At 58.7% G+C, this 15211-nt stretch overlaps 2 protein-coding genes across 11 annotated transcripts; both read left to right on the top strand.

Moving 5' to 3' along the window:
• The first annotated feature begins 13 nt into the window (after positions 1-13).
• On the top strand, positions 14-11729 carry MZF1 (myeloid zinc finger 1). Of its 10 annotated transcripts, none has more exons than XM_033127668.1 (6): positions 14-144; positions 1751-2183; positions 2570-2753; positions 3438-3508; positions 3629-3749; positions 7613-11729. In XM_033127668.1, the coding sequence occupies exons 2-6, from the start codon at positions 1791-1793 to the stop codon at positions 9157-9159; spliced, it is 2316 nt and encodes a 771-aa protein (XP_032983559.1). In that variant the 5' UTR covers positions 14-144; positions 1751-1790; the 3' UTR covers positions 9160-11729. The 10 variants fall into 10 exon arrangements, with proteins under 10 accessions (XP_032983559.1, XP_032983555.1, XP_032983563.1 ...); XM_033127664.1 differs by having other exon boundaries at positions 874-2183; XM_033127672.1 differs by having other exon boundaries at positions 50-144; positions 1732-2183.
• A 185-nt stretch (positions 11730-11914) lies between these two features.
• UBE2M (ubiquitin conjugating enzyme E2 M) lies at positions 11915-15032 on the top strand. Its single transcript, XM_033127806.1, has 6 exons — positions 11915-12530; positions 13586-13680; positions 13805-13843; positions 13958-14061; positions 14362-14425; positions 14510-15032. The coding sequence occupies exons 1-6, from the start codon at positions 12422-12424 to the stop codon at positions 14648-14650; spliced, it is 552 nt and encodes a 183-aa protein (XP_032983697.1). The 5' UTR covers positions 11915-12421; the 3' UTR covers positions 14651-15032.
• The last annotated feature ends 179 nt before the right edge of the window (positions 15033-15211 follow it).

The following is a 15211-nucleotide window of genomic DNA, read 5'->3' as shown; positions in this document are numbered from 1 at the left end:
GCACTGGGGACCCGGCTAACTACACCTCCCAGAAAGCACCCGGCGGAGCCGCTTCATTGTGCGGTCTGGACAGGCGGTGGAGAAGGTGCGTCCTCTTCGCCAGGGGGTTGCCATGGAGACCCAGGCTGACAGCGTCCTAGCGAGGTCCGTGATTGGTGCAGAACCCTGCTAATCCCTGGAAAGCCCCGAGAGAATTGAGGGAAAGGTGGTGGGAGGCATGCGCCGTTGGGAAGGAGGTGCTGCTGTCCGTTGTCCCCTGAGAAGCTTGCGTACGTCTACGGGGGCCCGGACGCCTGGATCTGAGGCGGGGACCGCGGGAAGAGGCGTCCGGGAGTGTGACTCGATCGTTGGGAACAACGCAACCCCCGGGGAACGGGGAGGAGGGTGGAACAGAGGCGAGGGTGGGGGAAGGGCAAGGAGGCGCTTGCGCTGGTGCGTAAAGCATTCTGGGAGACACAGTCCGGCCGGGGAGGGGAAGTCGGCGAGTGCGCATGCGCAGGAGTGCGGGGGAGCGGCCCGCTGAGCGCGGAGGTGAGGGCGGGGACCTCTCCTGGAAAGGTTTGGGCGGGGACCCGGGTGGCGGCTGCCGACTCGTGGATTCCGGCTGCCTTGCGGGACTGGGAGTGTGGAGCTGGGACCTGGGCACTCCCTCCAGGCGGGCTTGGCCCTGTCGCCTGAGGCCCATCAGTCACTGAGCATTGCCTGGCGACAGGCTTTGGGAGCCCCGCCCCCGGTTGCCATGGCGGCACCAGGACCTGCGGGGGGAACTCCCTAAAGCGGAAATTCCCCTCTAAGACTTTTGGTAAATGTAATTCAGGAACCTCCGCAGGGGCCGGCCAGCTGGGCGATAGCCTGACTTTCTGCCAGTTGCAGGTCGAACTGGAACCTTGAGGATCAGAGGTTTGGCTCACGGGACCAGGCGGCCCTCAAAATCGAATGCATCCCCTTAATAAACTCAGATTCCCTCACAAAGCCCGTGCCTTACCCGCAGCTGCAGAAGCAACCTCCGGAGGGGCGTCCCCATTTGCAGATGATGAAACTAAGGTTCACAGAGGCACAGCGACCTGCCAGGGATTCGTGGCAAATAGGCGAGATCAGAATCTTCGACCTAGCTCACAGACTCCCGCTCCCTTGGTCTCAGGACCTTTGTAGGTCCTCTGGGAACTCCCCCGTCACCTCCTAGCTCCACCTAAATCAGGAAACAGGATACGATGGGGCATTGCACGGTGTGACAAGTTGGGCTCAGGATAGGGCTGAATTTGGGGGGGATGCTACTGGGGGCTTGCACAGTCGGGGGGTGGGGAGGTGACGGTAGGCTTCCCTGTGGAAGGAACCAAGATGGCAGGGGATGGTTTGAGACTGGGTGGGAGAGTGGATGGTGCAATGATGGGCTAACATGGGGGGGATAGTAGTGGTGGCTGTTGTGGATGCTCTTTACTTGTCGGGGAGAGCTGCAGGGCAGGGATGACGTGCGTGTAGAAGGGCAGGATTCAGGGGAGAGGAAGAGACTTCTGGCCCTAAGAAGTTTTTGGAGCGGGAGCTACCAGAGACTCTGCAGGCTGAGCTAGAGCAATCAGGAACAGGTGGCTCATGGAGGGTGTACCAGCCCCACAGGTCCCTGGCATGTGACTGCCTCTCATTTGCCCTCCACTCGGGGCAGGTCTGAGGATAGAACAGCACAGCACACAGTAGGCACTCAATAACCATTCCGTGCCACTGTCCTCACTGCAGCAACCTGTTCCTCCCCCAGAGGTAGACACTAGCCTCAGAGCCCAGCCCCCGTAGTTCCAATGAGGCCTGCAGCATTGGGCTCCCCAGGACACGTACCCCCAGAGGACAAGAGGCCTGTCGTGGTGAAGCTGGAGGACTCTGAGGAGGAGGAGGCCACCCTGTGGGATCCTGGCCCGGAGGCTGCACGCCAGTGTTTCTGGCACTTCCGCTACGAGGAGGTGGCAGGTCCCCATGAGGCCCTGGCCCGGCTGCGCGAGCTGTGCCGCCAGTGGCTGCAGCCTGAGGTGCACACCAAGGAGCAGATGCTGGAGCTGCTGGTGCTGGAGCAGTTCCTGGGCACCCTGCCCCCAGAGATCCAAGCCCGCGTGCGGGGGCAGCGGCCAGGCAGCCCTGAGGAGGCTGCAGCCCTGGTCGAGGGGCTGCGTCGGGAGCCGGGAGGTCCCCGCAGATGGGTGAGTCAGGGGCCCTGGGCCAGGGTCAGGGCTGGAACATGCCCAGCTCTGCCTTACCCTCGGGGGTGCCATGTTCTGCTAGACGCCTGTCTCTTGTAGTTTGGAAGTGGTCACAAAAGTAGATGGCTCCAGCAATGCTGGCCCATTCCTACATCACCTGGAGTCATGGAAGGGATGCAGTGGGGAGAGAGGGAGGTTACTGGGCAGCCGTGGGTGTCAACCGCAGGAGAGCAGCCACATGTGGTCCCTCACTACCTGCTCAGTCCCCAGGGGAAGTGGGTCCTTGGAGGACCTAGTCAGTCAGGACCCCTGGAGTTCCACAGTGGGGTGAATGCCTGGCCCAGTGCCCTGCCTGGGCCACTGATCGAGATGGGGTACCTCCCCAGGTCACAGTCCAGGTGCAGGGTCAGGAGGTGCTATCAGAGAAGATGGAGCCCCTCAACTTCCAGCCCCACCCTCAAACCAAGCCTCGGACTACAGAACCTGGGCCTGAGACACCTCTTGGGGACACACAGAAGTCACTGCTGAGCCTTCAGGTGAAAGAGGAGCCCGAGGTTACAGAGGACCCAGGTGAGGGCAGGCAAAGTGGGCAGGACCCAAGGCCTAACTGGATGGACCATAGAAGCCTGGCCTGAAGCTCACAGGGCCAGTCACTTGCTAGATGGAACCATTCCCATGTACTGGTGGCCCCCACATCCCACCCAGCCAGTGGCTGTCACTGTCCCTCCCATGCCGAGCCTGACTGTCACAGCTGTGTTCCCACACCCCCCTGACATGGACCAGACTGTTCCCATGTGTGGACTGGGTTTCCATGTGTGAGAGGCATGTGGGGTTCACTCCCTGAGAAGATCGGGGGGGGTTATCTGCCAGTCACTGAGGAGCATGGGTGGGTGCAGCTGAGGGAGGACCCCAAAGTGCTGGTGGGGCACACCCCACTCATACACGTCAGGCAGGTGCCACAGCTGACCGCCCACACTCTCCACCATCCCTATGTGGACCGTTGTGCAGTGCCCCTCTCCTGCCCTCCCTGGCTATCAGCCCCCGTTTTATGCAAGAGTACAGGGTACAGACCTGAGCCTCCCTAATCCTGCTTTACTCCACCCCTGAGCTGGGCCCTTAGAGCTACCCTGCTGTGCCCAGCCCCAAGCCTGCCCCCAACTCTCACCCCACCTGATCCCAGCATCGGCACACCACTGAGGAGGGCAGAGGGGTGGAGATGGCCTTGGGCCGACTGACCCCACCCTTCCTCTCCAGAGTTTCTGGATTCTGGGCCTCTAGCCAACCCCCAGGAGGCCACTTCCACTCTCCTGCCTAAGAAGGCCCAGGTGAGCCCTGCACAGGTTGTGTCTCGCTCCCAGCCCCAGGAGCCACCATGGGTGGGGATCGGGTAGGTACCCCCCTGGGCCTAGTAGGGCACAGACGAGCCGTGACCACTGTGGTTTCAGGGTTGTGGGATGGCACTGGATCAGGCCTCTCCCCGCAGCGAGACTGAACCTGAGGGGCCTTCATGGAGAGAACACCCTGAGGCCCTGTGGCAAGAGGAGGCTGGGGGCATCTTCTCCCCAGGTGAGTAAGACGGGGCACAGTAGGGCTGTGCCCTCCGTGTGGGCAGTAGCACATCCACGTGCCCCACTCCTATGTAGCCCTGCTGCCCTATTACCTGGAGTGTTCCCTGCAACATCAACCTGCTTCACTGTCCTGCCCTCAAAAGCCAAGCCCTCCACTGGCCTCATACTCCTCCCACTGCGGCTTCCCACATAGTAAAATCTCCTAAGAGAGGGACCTCTGTTCCCCATACCCATGTCTCCCAGCCCTGGTATCCCGGCTGATCCTGAGACACGGCTCACATCCCACTGACAGGGTGGCGGGGCAGGGAGGGTTGGGAATTGCAGGGAGAGCAAGTTAGTAGAGAGAGAGGGTGGGCAGGACAATAGGATTCTGCCCAGTCATGCAGCATCTCAGGCCAGAGGCCCGTGCTGTCTACTTCAGCCACTCGGCCCTAGGTCAGCCATCATCCAGGCTCCTGGACTCCCTGCTCCCTGGACCCCTTTCTTGGTTTATTCCCTTGTTCTGGTTGACCTTCCCATAAACTCGGGTGTGGGGCATAATGCATGTGTCTAACACTCAACATTAGACTGAAGTTTAGCTGGATGAAGAATTATTTTTATTAACGTGGCAGTCTCGATCTTTTTTATCTCGTTATTGGAGAGCCCTTTCCATTTGAAAACCACATCTCAGTTGTGGGAAACTGGCTAGAACTGATTCTTGGGCTTCCTTTTCCATTGTTTTGTTCTTGTTTCTGGAATGCCTGTTCCTTGGCTGTCGGCCTCTGGAGCAGGTCCTCTAATGTTCTTATCTTTTCACTCCCGTCTTCCATCCCTTTCGTGTTTTCCAGAAAATTTCTCCAGTTATATCTTCCAGACCTTCCGTTGAGATTGCCATAGCTGCTAGCATAGTTTTGATTTCCAAGAGTGTTCATTCCTTGAACATTCATGTTTTTATGGCCGCTTCTTATTGTTCTTACTGTTATAACACCTTTTCTTATTTCTCTGGGAACAGCAGTAACTTGTTTTGTAATGTGGTCTCTGTTCCAAGCTGTCTGCTTATGTGTAAGAAAGGGGACCACAAATCTGGTGGCTCTGAGCAGGTGGGTGTGGGGCTGGGAAGGATATGGGGGGGCCATTCCCCAAGGAGACCCGTATCTTGAGTGATGTGAGGGGAAGGGTGGAGTGTTAGTGGATGCCACTGAAGGGTCTGTAGGGCAATCTGGCTGGGCCGTTTGGGGGCACCCCTTGCTCTGAGCATCTTCAGGGCTTTCTTGAGTCCTCCAAGAAGATACTTGCAGCCTCTTGCCAGCATCCCAGAAGAGAGACTGGTGTCTCAGCACACAGTATGACTTCACTTAATTCTTCAACTTCTTCAGTATTGTCTCCCACTTACAACCCAGCCATTTGCCAGGAATCAGGTCTACAGCAGAGCTCACCACTTGCCCAGAATCCTGTGCAGACAGAGCCCAGGGCTGTCGTGTACAGGAGCCCTGCCCTGCACAGCCAGCGGTACCTGGTGCCTCCAACTCCTAAACTTTTCTAGTCTTCTTTGGAATAAAACAGGTTGATTTTTTTTTTTTTCAATTTTCCCCACTGCTGATTTAGTATTCCCCTTCTCCAGTCTGCTACAGTCACCACTTACCCATCTGCTTTCTAGAGTAGAAAAGGTCAGGGGTTTGTTCCCTTTCCTCTTCTCTTCATCTTTGTGGATTTTATGGCTTTAAAAAGAAAAAGGAAGTTTATTGTGGTGTTTACTGTTGTTTCAGGATGGAACAAATTTAAATACATGCCATGGTTGTTACCATTCTTTTTTCATAATGTCCTTTATTCCTGGATGCTGGTCCCTCCTTTGAGGCCTTGGAAATAGTTGTGTCCTTCCCAGACTGGGTGGTGAGCTCGGCTGTGCGTTCTCCTACTGGAGGCACTGCCCATCACAGCTCTAGGAGCCTGTTTGTCCCCACCCTAAGCATTATCCTAAGTGAGGGGCTGCCACAGGGCCCATCAAAACCCTAAAGTGGAAGGATCACCTGGGCCCCAGGCCATTCAGTGGGAATGCCTCTGCAGCCCCACCGAAAGCAGACAGCTTATTTGTATTCAGGTCTGTGGGTGCCCTGGGCCGACCCAGCCTATACCCTCAACCTCCCGCTTCAGTCCCTGGGCCTCCACAGCTCACCCCCGAACTTCATCAGCTGTCCCTTCTTATGCTCTGTGTCAGAGCAGAGAGTAGGATCTGGCATGTGCCCCTCCTCCCATTTGGCTGGTCACCCCCTCAAGTTTGGAGCTGCTTCTCTCAGTTCACAGCCCGTCTCGGCTTTCTTCAGCCACACCGCCACCCATCATACTACCACTGCAAGGCTCTCTGCTGGGTTCCTTTGCAGCCCCACTCCTTCCTCAGGCTGCACTGCTGTATCTTCAAACACAGGTTCCCCTCTGGCACTGTAGCCCCCCCCCACAGGGCTCCTGCCTCCTCCCCTTACCCCTGAACTGAACACTTTCTGTGTTTTCATCATGAGACTATTTTGAATAGCTAATGCACTCACGTTAGAAAATTCAGAGTGCACGAGGGAGTACACAGTGAAATGCCCCTCCCCTGCCTGGGTCACATGGTCCTGCTCCCCAACAACCAACATGACCGGCTCATGTGTCCTTCCAGAAAGATTCTGTGCATAGAACAGCAAACACAAATTCAGATGCATACTTATTTCCCTTCTTTAGAACATAAATGGGTGCTTACTCTTCACCCTACTCCACACCTGACATTTTTTATGCAAGTGACCTCGTCTTTGGACAGCTGCGTAGAGCCCCACTGTGTACATTCAGGCTCCCACTGACGTACATTTGAGTTACTTTTCAGTGCTGAAGTGAGAAACCTCGAACACAGGTCATTTCATACAGACGGGAACACAACCGTTCAAGAAGTACCTAAAAGAATTGCTGGATCAAAGTGTGGGAAACTCCCATTTTGATGTCTTTTGCCACACTGGCTTCCCATTTCTGTTCACCAGCAATGCACACAAATGCTTGGGTTCCTACAGCGGGTGTGAAAATGGTAGATGACTACACCTCTAATGCAGTTTTCTTATTTGGAGGGAGTGAAGGATGTTTTATGGGATTTACGTGTTAGTGACTTTTTTTCTCCTGTTCGCATCCTTTGTCCACATTTGTCAGGTTGTTGGTCTTGTTGGTTAATTGAACTCTTAAAAAGTTCATTAGCTCTTTGCCTCTGGAGAGTTTCTCAGTTCATTTTCTGACTCGCAAGTTGTTTCTGCTGAGCACAAGTTATTTCCTTTGATGCAGTATCATATATCTGACTTTGGACGGTGGGGATTTTCTGTCACCCAGAAAAGCCCTTGCTACTCTCTCAGTCTCCTTGATTTAACTTCCCCCTGGGCTTTCCATTCTCTGGTCCCTGCTTCTCACTTGCCCTTGCTCACTCCTCATCTGTCACCCAGCATCTCATGCTGGAGTGCTCAGGGCACGGCTGGGGCCCGCTCTTCTTCTCCACAGACACCTATACATTTGCTCTCATGCAGGCTGAGGGATCCACGTGCCATGGATGTGCCACGGCACCCATGTCCATGTTTCCTTGAATGCTGGGCCCTACTCCCACATCCCACAGCCTGCCTGCACCCTCTGTCCCTTGGATTCATGGATTCATGTCCCTTGGTTTCATGGGCATCAAGCAAGGCACATCAAACCCACCCACTTCCTTGCATTTGTGGAAACCATCCTCACCCACCTGGATAGTACAAGGGCCACCTGCCCCACCTTTGCACTACAGCCCTTCCAGGATGGCGATTTTTGCAAACTTAAGTCAGACTTGGAAAGCTTGTCCCCAGCTTCTCAGTCTCCCTCTTCATGCTCTGTCACCTCCTTGGTCAGTTTCAGGTCCCTCTAGTTCTCACTTCTCCCAGGGCTGGAGTGGTCTGGGCACAGTGGATTCTGTCATGAAGGAGTGGATCCCCTTGTGCAATGCAGGCTTTGCGCTCCAGATGGACAGTGTCTCTGCTGGCTCAGGCACTATGAACCCCCACCTACACATCCCCTGGAACCTCGGTGTGTCCAGCCTCACGGGTCAACTCCGGTCACCCTCCCGAGAAGGTGGCTTCTCACATGCGCTCGTGCTCCCCAGCGACCCGGGAGGTGAGCAGGACCCCATGGACGAGGATCCCTGCCAAGGCATGGGCCACATACTGGCCACTGCCCGCTGGCACACCCCCAGGGGTAGGAGCCGGGGACGGGGCCGGGGCCGGGGCCGCCCGAGCACAGGCGCCGGGGCAGTGCGAGGTGGCCGTTGCGACGTGTGTGGGAAGGTGTTCAGCCAACGTAGTAACCTGCTGCGGCACCAGAAAATACACACGGGAGAACGACCGTTCGTGTGTGGCGAGTGCGGCCGCAGCTTCAGCCGCAGCTCGCACCTGCTGCGCCACCAGCTCACTCACACAGAGGAGCGGCCCTTTGTGTGCGACGAATGCGGCCAGGGCTTCGTGCGCAGCGCGCGCCTGGAGGAGCACAGGCGCGTGCACACGGGCGAGCAGCCTTTCCACTGCGCTGAATGCGGCCAGAGCTTCCGGCAGCGCTCCAACTTGCTGCAGCACCAGCGCGTCCACGGCGACCCTCCTGGCCCAGGTGCTGGGCCCCCCGCGCCTCCCAGTGTGCCCGAGCCACCAGGCCCCTTCCCGTGCAGTGAGTGCCGCGAGAGCTTCGCGCGGCGCGCCGTGCTGCTGGAGCACCAGGCCGTGCACACGGGGGACAAATCCTTCGGCTGCGTGGAATGTGGTGAGCGCTTCGGCCGCCGCTCGGTGCTGCTGCAGCACCGGCGCGTGCACAGCGGCGAGCGGCCCTTCGCCTGCAACGAGTGCGGCCAGAGCTTCCGTCAGCGCTCCAACCTTACACAGCACCGGCGCATCCATACGGGCGAGCGGCCCTTCGCCTGCGCGGAGTGCGGCAAGGCCTTCCGCCAGCGGCCTACGCTCACGCAGCACCTGCGCGTGCACACGGGCGAGAAGCCCTTTGCCTGCCCCGACTGCGGCCAGCGCTTCAGCCAGCGTCTCAAGCTCACGCGCCACCAGCGGACACACACCGGGGAGAAGCCCTACCACTGCAGCGAGTGTGGGCTGGGCTTTACACAGGTCTCGCGGCTCACGGAGCACCAGCGCATCCACACCGGCGAGCGGCCCTTCACCTGCCCGGAGTGCGGCCAGAGTTTCCGGCAGCACGCCAACCTCACGCAGCACCGGCGCATCCACACAGGCGAGCGCCCCTACGCGTGCCCCGAGTGCGGCAAGGCCTTCCGCCAGCGACCCACGCTCACGCAACACCTGCGCACCCACCGGCGTGAGAAGCCTTTCGCTTGCCAGGACTGTGGCCGTCGCTTCCACCAGAGCACCAAGCTCATCCAGCACCAGCGCGTCCACAGCATGGAGTAGCCAGTGGTCAGTGCACCCCGTCTGCATCCACCTCCATGCTGTGCGTGGGATTAGCAGGACAGAACACCTACCTCACAGGGTTGCTGTGCCTGCGATCGCATACATAGAAGCAGGTCCACCTAGGGCCTGACCCCCCCAGTAGGTGCTCAATAAACAGTAGAAGGAACCCTGGGTCTGGGTCTTCACACACACAGTGCCTCCCCACCTGCGTGGGTCCCCCTGCCACCCCACCCATCCACCACTTCCACTGCAACCCTAGGAGAGCCATGTCCCCCTGCAGAGGTGGCTCCTAGCAGCAGCTGTCCTTGTCTGTCCTAGCGGGGTGCCCCCTATACCATGGCTCTTGTACTGTTTGCCCAAGATGCCTTCGACTCACACATCCACATCAAGCCAGCTGCCAGGCGTGGACCTGGACTGGCCCAGTTCTCCCCAGCCAGCCAAGATTATCACATGCAGTATAAGTAGCAAACGTGCACAGCAGGCCACAGCCGGCCTAGGATGTGTGTTTGTAAAACTTGAAACCTAGGAAGACATTTCTTAGGTGTAAAGGCTGGAAGGATTTATCTGGAAATCCACATTCTTTCAGGACTTTACCTCATTCTCCCAAGCCCAGCCTCCCCATGCAATATAAACCCAGTTATTCTCACCCCAACCCCAGCTTTCCAAATCTGTCCACTTCTGTCCACTCCGAAGCACTGCTCTGATCCCAGCCACCCATCTCCAGCCTGGAGGTCCACAGCACTCAGCCTCCCTGCCGGTTCCTGCCCCTCCTTTAAAAAATGGACACTATCTTCCCAGCGTCAGTTCCCAGAGGCTAGCCTAACACCTCACTCCTTGCCCGTCACGTTTTGCCTCCTCCCTGCAGGGCTCTGACGCCAGCTTCCCTCAGGGCCTTTACACGTGGCAAGCCCTGTGCCTCCCAAAAGGCTGCAGGCCCATGGCCTACAGGAATTCTTGACACCCAAACCACCTGTGCCCCGCGACCACTTGGGTGGCTATGAGGGTGAGAAGGAACACACAGATGCACCACTTCCAACCCGCCCCTCTACTTCAGTCTGGCCATGCCCGACCCAAGGGCCTCGCATAGCTGGCATGGTTGAGTCCCACTGCACCGTGGGGAAGCCACGATGTTAGAGACCACAGAAGTCTAGCTTTGCCTAGTCCAGTGTCACTTCTCCAGGGAACCAATATCCTATCCCCAGATGGGCCATCAGCTGATGGGCCTCAGCAACTGGCCTGAGGATGAACACCTGGGTCAGGTTGGCCAATAGAAACTTCCCCCTTGAAACTTTGGCTGGAAACAGCGTGATGGTCATCAACCCTAATGTGGAAATAGCGTTTATGAAAATAATCAAGAGCAGAACAGCTAAGAACAACAGAGAGGAAGGGTTAAAGGGAGAGCTCGAGTCTGGAGGGGACCTCTGAGTCTCAGGACCAACTATGTCTGAACCTTGAGAACGCTGGGACGGTTGCAATTAGCCCCAAACCTGAGCTGTTTGAGGTTTGAGCCCCCATCCTTAGCCCCTGGCTCCCCTCCAGCACTCAGTTGTCACGGGAGTCAAGAAACGATGCTGGGAGTGTGAGGCTGGTACAACCAGGGGGTTGAAGGGGGCATCTGGGTTGGTGGCATTGAGAATGGAAGGGCCGAAAGGGGGAGCGATTACAGAAATACAGCTGGGATCAGTCCACGGAGACCAAGGACGCTAAGGGTGACCGACACTCACGGCAGAGCCTCCGCGGAGGCTGGGACCGGGATAGACGTCAGACCAAGGTGCGATGAGGTGGAGGCGACTCCTTGAGGTGAGGATGGGGGATGGGGCCAAGGTGAGGGCCACGGGCCTGGGCCAGGGCAGGCGGCCGAGAGGAACTTGGCCGACCGTAGCGTGGCCCCAACTGGACCGCCGGGACCATGTCTCCCACAATACTCCGGGAGGGGACGGCAAGTTGTTTCAGAGACAGACGGGAACGTGCCGCGGAAGCCGCCTTCGGACCCGGAAGGGCTGAGCTGCAGAGCCCTGGCTGCCCCCACTGGTCCACCCGGGTGCTGGCCAACCCTCGTGACGCCAATCCTGACCCACCTCACGGTTTCCGCGGTGACAGCCGGAAGTTGCAGAACCCTTGGGACAGGCTGAGCTGTGATTGAGGGGAGGCTGGCCCCGCCCACAGCGCCCCTGCAGGCGGCTTAAGTTCCTCCTGCGCCCCCGCCGGAGCTCATGACAGGCGCCGAGAACGACCCCCACCCGAGTGTCCACCCGCATTACCCTCCAGGGTGCTGACCACTCTGGCACAATACATTTTGTTAGTTTACCTCGACTAGAATCTCCCCGAGCGGGTTCTTTGATTGGATTTAAGATAGAACACGAGGGTACTAGACTCCGCACTCGCTGGGAAACTCCCCTGGCCTCGCCCTGGGATCTGGCCCGCAGCGATCACCATGCCCCTGTCTGTGACCTCCGGGAAAAAACCCCATTTGACCCACCCCCGCCGCGGTCCGCACTAGTGCAAGTGGGAATGGGCCGAGAGCGAGCGAAGCAGCCCGCATCTGCCCCACTTAAAGATGGCGGCGACACCGCCCCTGGCCTGTATCCGCGAGCGTCTCCGGAAGTGACCACGAGACGCCTAGACAAGCGAAAATACTCGAGCCCAGCCGAAAAAGCCCGAACCCTATGCCCCATCGCTGAGCAACGTGAGGCGGGGACGGCGGCGGTGGTTGCGCAGGCGCACAGGGCAGGCCGGGCTCGAAGAGCCGAAGCGGGAAGGCGGCGGAAATAGCCGAAGTGGTAGGGCGCCCGAGGCAGTTGCGGACTTCCGCGCCAAAGCCGCTGCTGCCGAGACTCCTATACACCGCCTCCGCCTCCTTCCACCCCTTGCCGCAACCCCTTCGCGAAGGAGCGAGTGAGCGAGCCGGCGGCGCGTCCCAGACAGCCCGCAGCCGCAGACGCAGCTGGGCCCGAGACCTGAGCGGGCGAGGAGGCGGAGGGAGCGGCCGGGTGGGGGCGGGGCCGAACAGTTCGGAGGAGAGCCGAGTCTGCTCGAGCACCGCCGAGCGAGCCCGAGGCGCCGGGGCAGGCCGGAGCTGGACTACGGGAGCCGACGCGGGACGCGCGGTGGGCGCGGAGCGGCGCGGCAGGCCGGACGGGCCGCGGCAGCAGCGGAGAAGGCCGCGGCGGCGGGTCCGAGTGGCGCGGGCAGCGGCGGGCGGCCGTGTGGCCGGGGTCCCGGGCCCCGCGGCGGCGGCGGCGGCGGCGGCGGCGGCGGCAGGATGATCAAGCTGTTCTCGCTGAAGCAGCAGAAGAAGGAGGAGGAGTCGGCGGGCGGCACCAAGGGCAGCAGCAAGAAGGCGTCGGCGGCGCAGCTGCGGATCCAGAAGGGTAGGGGTCGGGGGTCAGAGCCTGGGGTCGGGTTATGAGGGAACGAGGAGTTGGATAATGTTCCCCCCAGGGTCAGCGATGTCAGATTGGAGGCCATGGATGTGGGGGGTCGGTGGTCAGGCCCTGAGGTGGGGTGATGGGGGAATCGCGTGGGGTAATGCAGTCACCGGGGTAAAAGGGATCAGAGAAGCGGGGCACAGGATGGGGCAGTTAGGATAGTTGGAAAGCCAGGCAGGCGTCTGGTATTGGGGACCGGGAATCTGAGGGTCAGGCGGTGGGGGGGGGTGGTAGGGGGCGGGGGACTGAGAGTCGGGGGGGGGTCAAACAGGAACCTGAATGACAAGCAAAGGAGATGGGGATAGTGGGAGCCACCGATTGGGGATAAGAGTGGGAGAGGATTTCGTATATTATGCTGGAGTCACTGGGAATCTGGGAGTCAGATGGGGTAGAGACGGACTGGGGGTCATCATATGGCAATTTGGGGTTTGGGGTGACAGGTAGAGGAGGGAGGGATAGTGGGTGCCAGGGAGAGTGAGGCTGGGGACTCACAGGTCTGGGGGTCAGATAGGAACATGGGTTTGGGATGACAGGCAGAGGAGAGATGCTGGAGACCTGGGACTGGTGAGGGGATGATTTAGAGTATGGAGGTGCCAGGGTGCTTGAGTTTGGGTGGACAGGTGGGGACAAGCAGGGTCCACTAGAAAGTTGGAGGTCATGGCTGGGTATCCTGGGGTTTGGGGTTATCAGAGACTCTTGGGGGCCACTTGGGAGCGGTGTATTCAGAAGAGTCTAGAGTTTATTCTGGGCCGAGAGCTAGGGCACAGCCACAACTGAAGATGCATATTTGGGGTGTTGTTTTGGACCCAGAAGATCCTGCTTGGAGACTGGGGAGCAGAAAGAGCAAGGAGAGAGTTGGGGATGTGGGGCACAGCCCAGGACAGCCCTGGGAGTCTTGGATGAAGCCATAGGGGCTCTGCTGGCACCTGTACCTGTTCTGAGCACGCTCCTCTCTCACTCTTCCCTCTTTGTTCCCTTTCTCTGCTGTGCAAATCCAGACATAAACGAGCTAAACCTGCCCAAAACGTGTGACATCAGCTTTTCAGATCCCGACGATCTCCTCAACTTCAAGCTGGTTATCTGTCCTGATGAGGTGAGGATACACTCAGCTGGACACCCAGGCACAGTCCAGGGGCTGGTTCCCAAGTAGGGAGACCTGGTTCACCTGTCAGGCCCTGCAGGATGGGGCCCTAACACCTTTTTCTCTTTCCTCACAGGGCTTCTACAAGAGTGGGAAGTTTGTGTTCAGTTTTAAGGTGAGTTCCAGGTGGGTAGGGATGGCTCCCTGGGCTGAGGAGGCAACAGATGAAGCCCCAACCAAGCACTGCCTGGGTACCTATCCACTTCCCCCTCTCTTTTCCTGGAGCCAGGTGGGCCAGGGTTACCCGCATGACCCCCCCAAGGTGAAGTGTGAGACGATGGTCTATCATCCCAACATTGACCTCGAGGGCAACGTCTGCCTCAACATCCTCAGGTGAGGGCGCTGGCCCTCCACTGCTCTACCCAGCCCTATCAGGCCCCCCTCATTGCTTTGCACTGAACCAGTGGCCCTTCCCTCCTCCTGTGGTCTGTGTCCCTCTATCTCTTCATCTCCATGTTTTCTTCCTCATGGCTAGACCTTGGCTTTCTCCCTGGCCTGGCCTACTCTGCACCCTCCCCCTAGCCTCTCACATCCGCACTGTCCCACACCATGGGCCTGACATGACCAGTTCCAGCAGGGCGTGTGGCAGCCACACACTCACCAGTCCCTGAACCTGATGCTCTCTGTCCACAGAGAGGACTGGAAGCCAGTCCTTACGATAAACTCCATAATTTATGGCCTGCAGTATCTCTTCTTGGTGAGTAGGGCTGGATGGGTAGGCTTTGGGGAGGTTGGTTGTCTGCCCCTTGGGCATGTTGACCCCTGCCCATACTGGCCACAGGAGCCCAACCCCGAAGACCCACTGAACAAGGAGGCCGCTGAGGTCCTGCAGAACAACCGGCGGCTGTTTGAGCAGAATGTGCAGCGCTCCATGCGAGGTGGTTACATCGGCTCCACCTACTTCGAGCGCTGCCTGAAATAGGGTTGGCGCGTACCCACCCCTGCCAGGGCCAACAGCCCCGGCATCCCCTGCAAATATTTATTGGGGCCCACAGGTGGGGAGCATGGGGCAGCAAGTGGGGGGAGATCCTGTGCCCTGGCCTTGCCTCCTCTCTCTACCACCCACTCCTAGTTATTATTTTTTTTTTTTAACCACCGTGTGATTAAGGTCGGTTCTGTCTTCCCCCGACCTGCTCAGCGATGGGAAATGAATTGGCTTGTCTAGCCCCCCGCTGGGTGCCGTCCAACCCCCCACTCTGGGCTCTGGGGTGGGTAGCCAAGGGGACTGGGTGGCCTGGGCCCTGCCACCCCATCCCTCCACCACTGGAGGTTCCTCCAGGCTATTAAAGGGGAATGTTACTGCATGGTCTCCGCCTCTTCCTTCTGTGGACTGGGAGGGGCAGCTGATGTCCAGCAGGGCTCCTTGGACAAGAGTGCTGGGAGGTGTGTGGTCTCAGGTGGCATTGGGGTACCGCTCAGCAGGATGTCCATTACCGGGGGCAGTGGGGCGATCAAGCCCCAAGCCTTGGGCTGTGTGGGACGA

This window comes from Rhinolophus ferrumequinum, chromosome 15 (genome assembly GCF_004115265.2).
Source record: "Rhinolophus ferrumequinum isolate MPI-CBG mRhiFer1 chromosome 15, mRhiFer1_v1.p, whole genome shotgun sequence".
Lineage (NCBI taxonomy): Eukaryota > Metazoa > Chordata > Mammalia > Chiroptera > Rhinolophidae > Rhinolophus > Rhinolophus ferrumequinum.
This window is presented reverse-complemented; position numbering and strand designations above follow the sequence as displayed.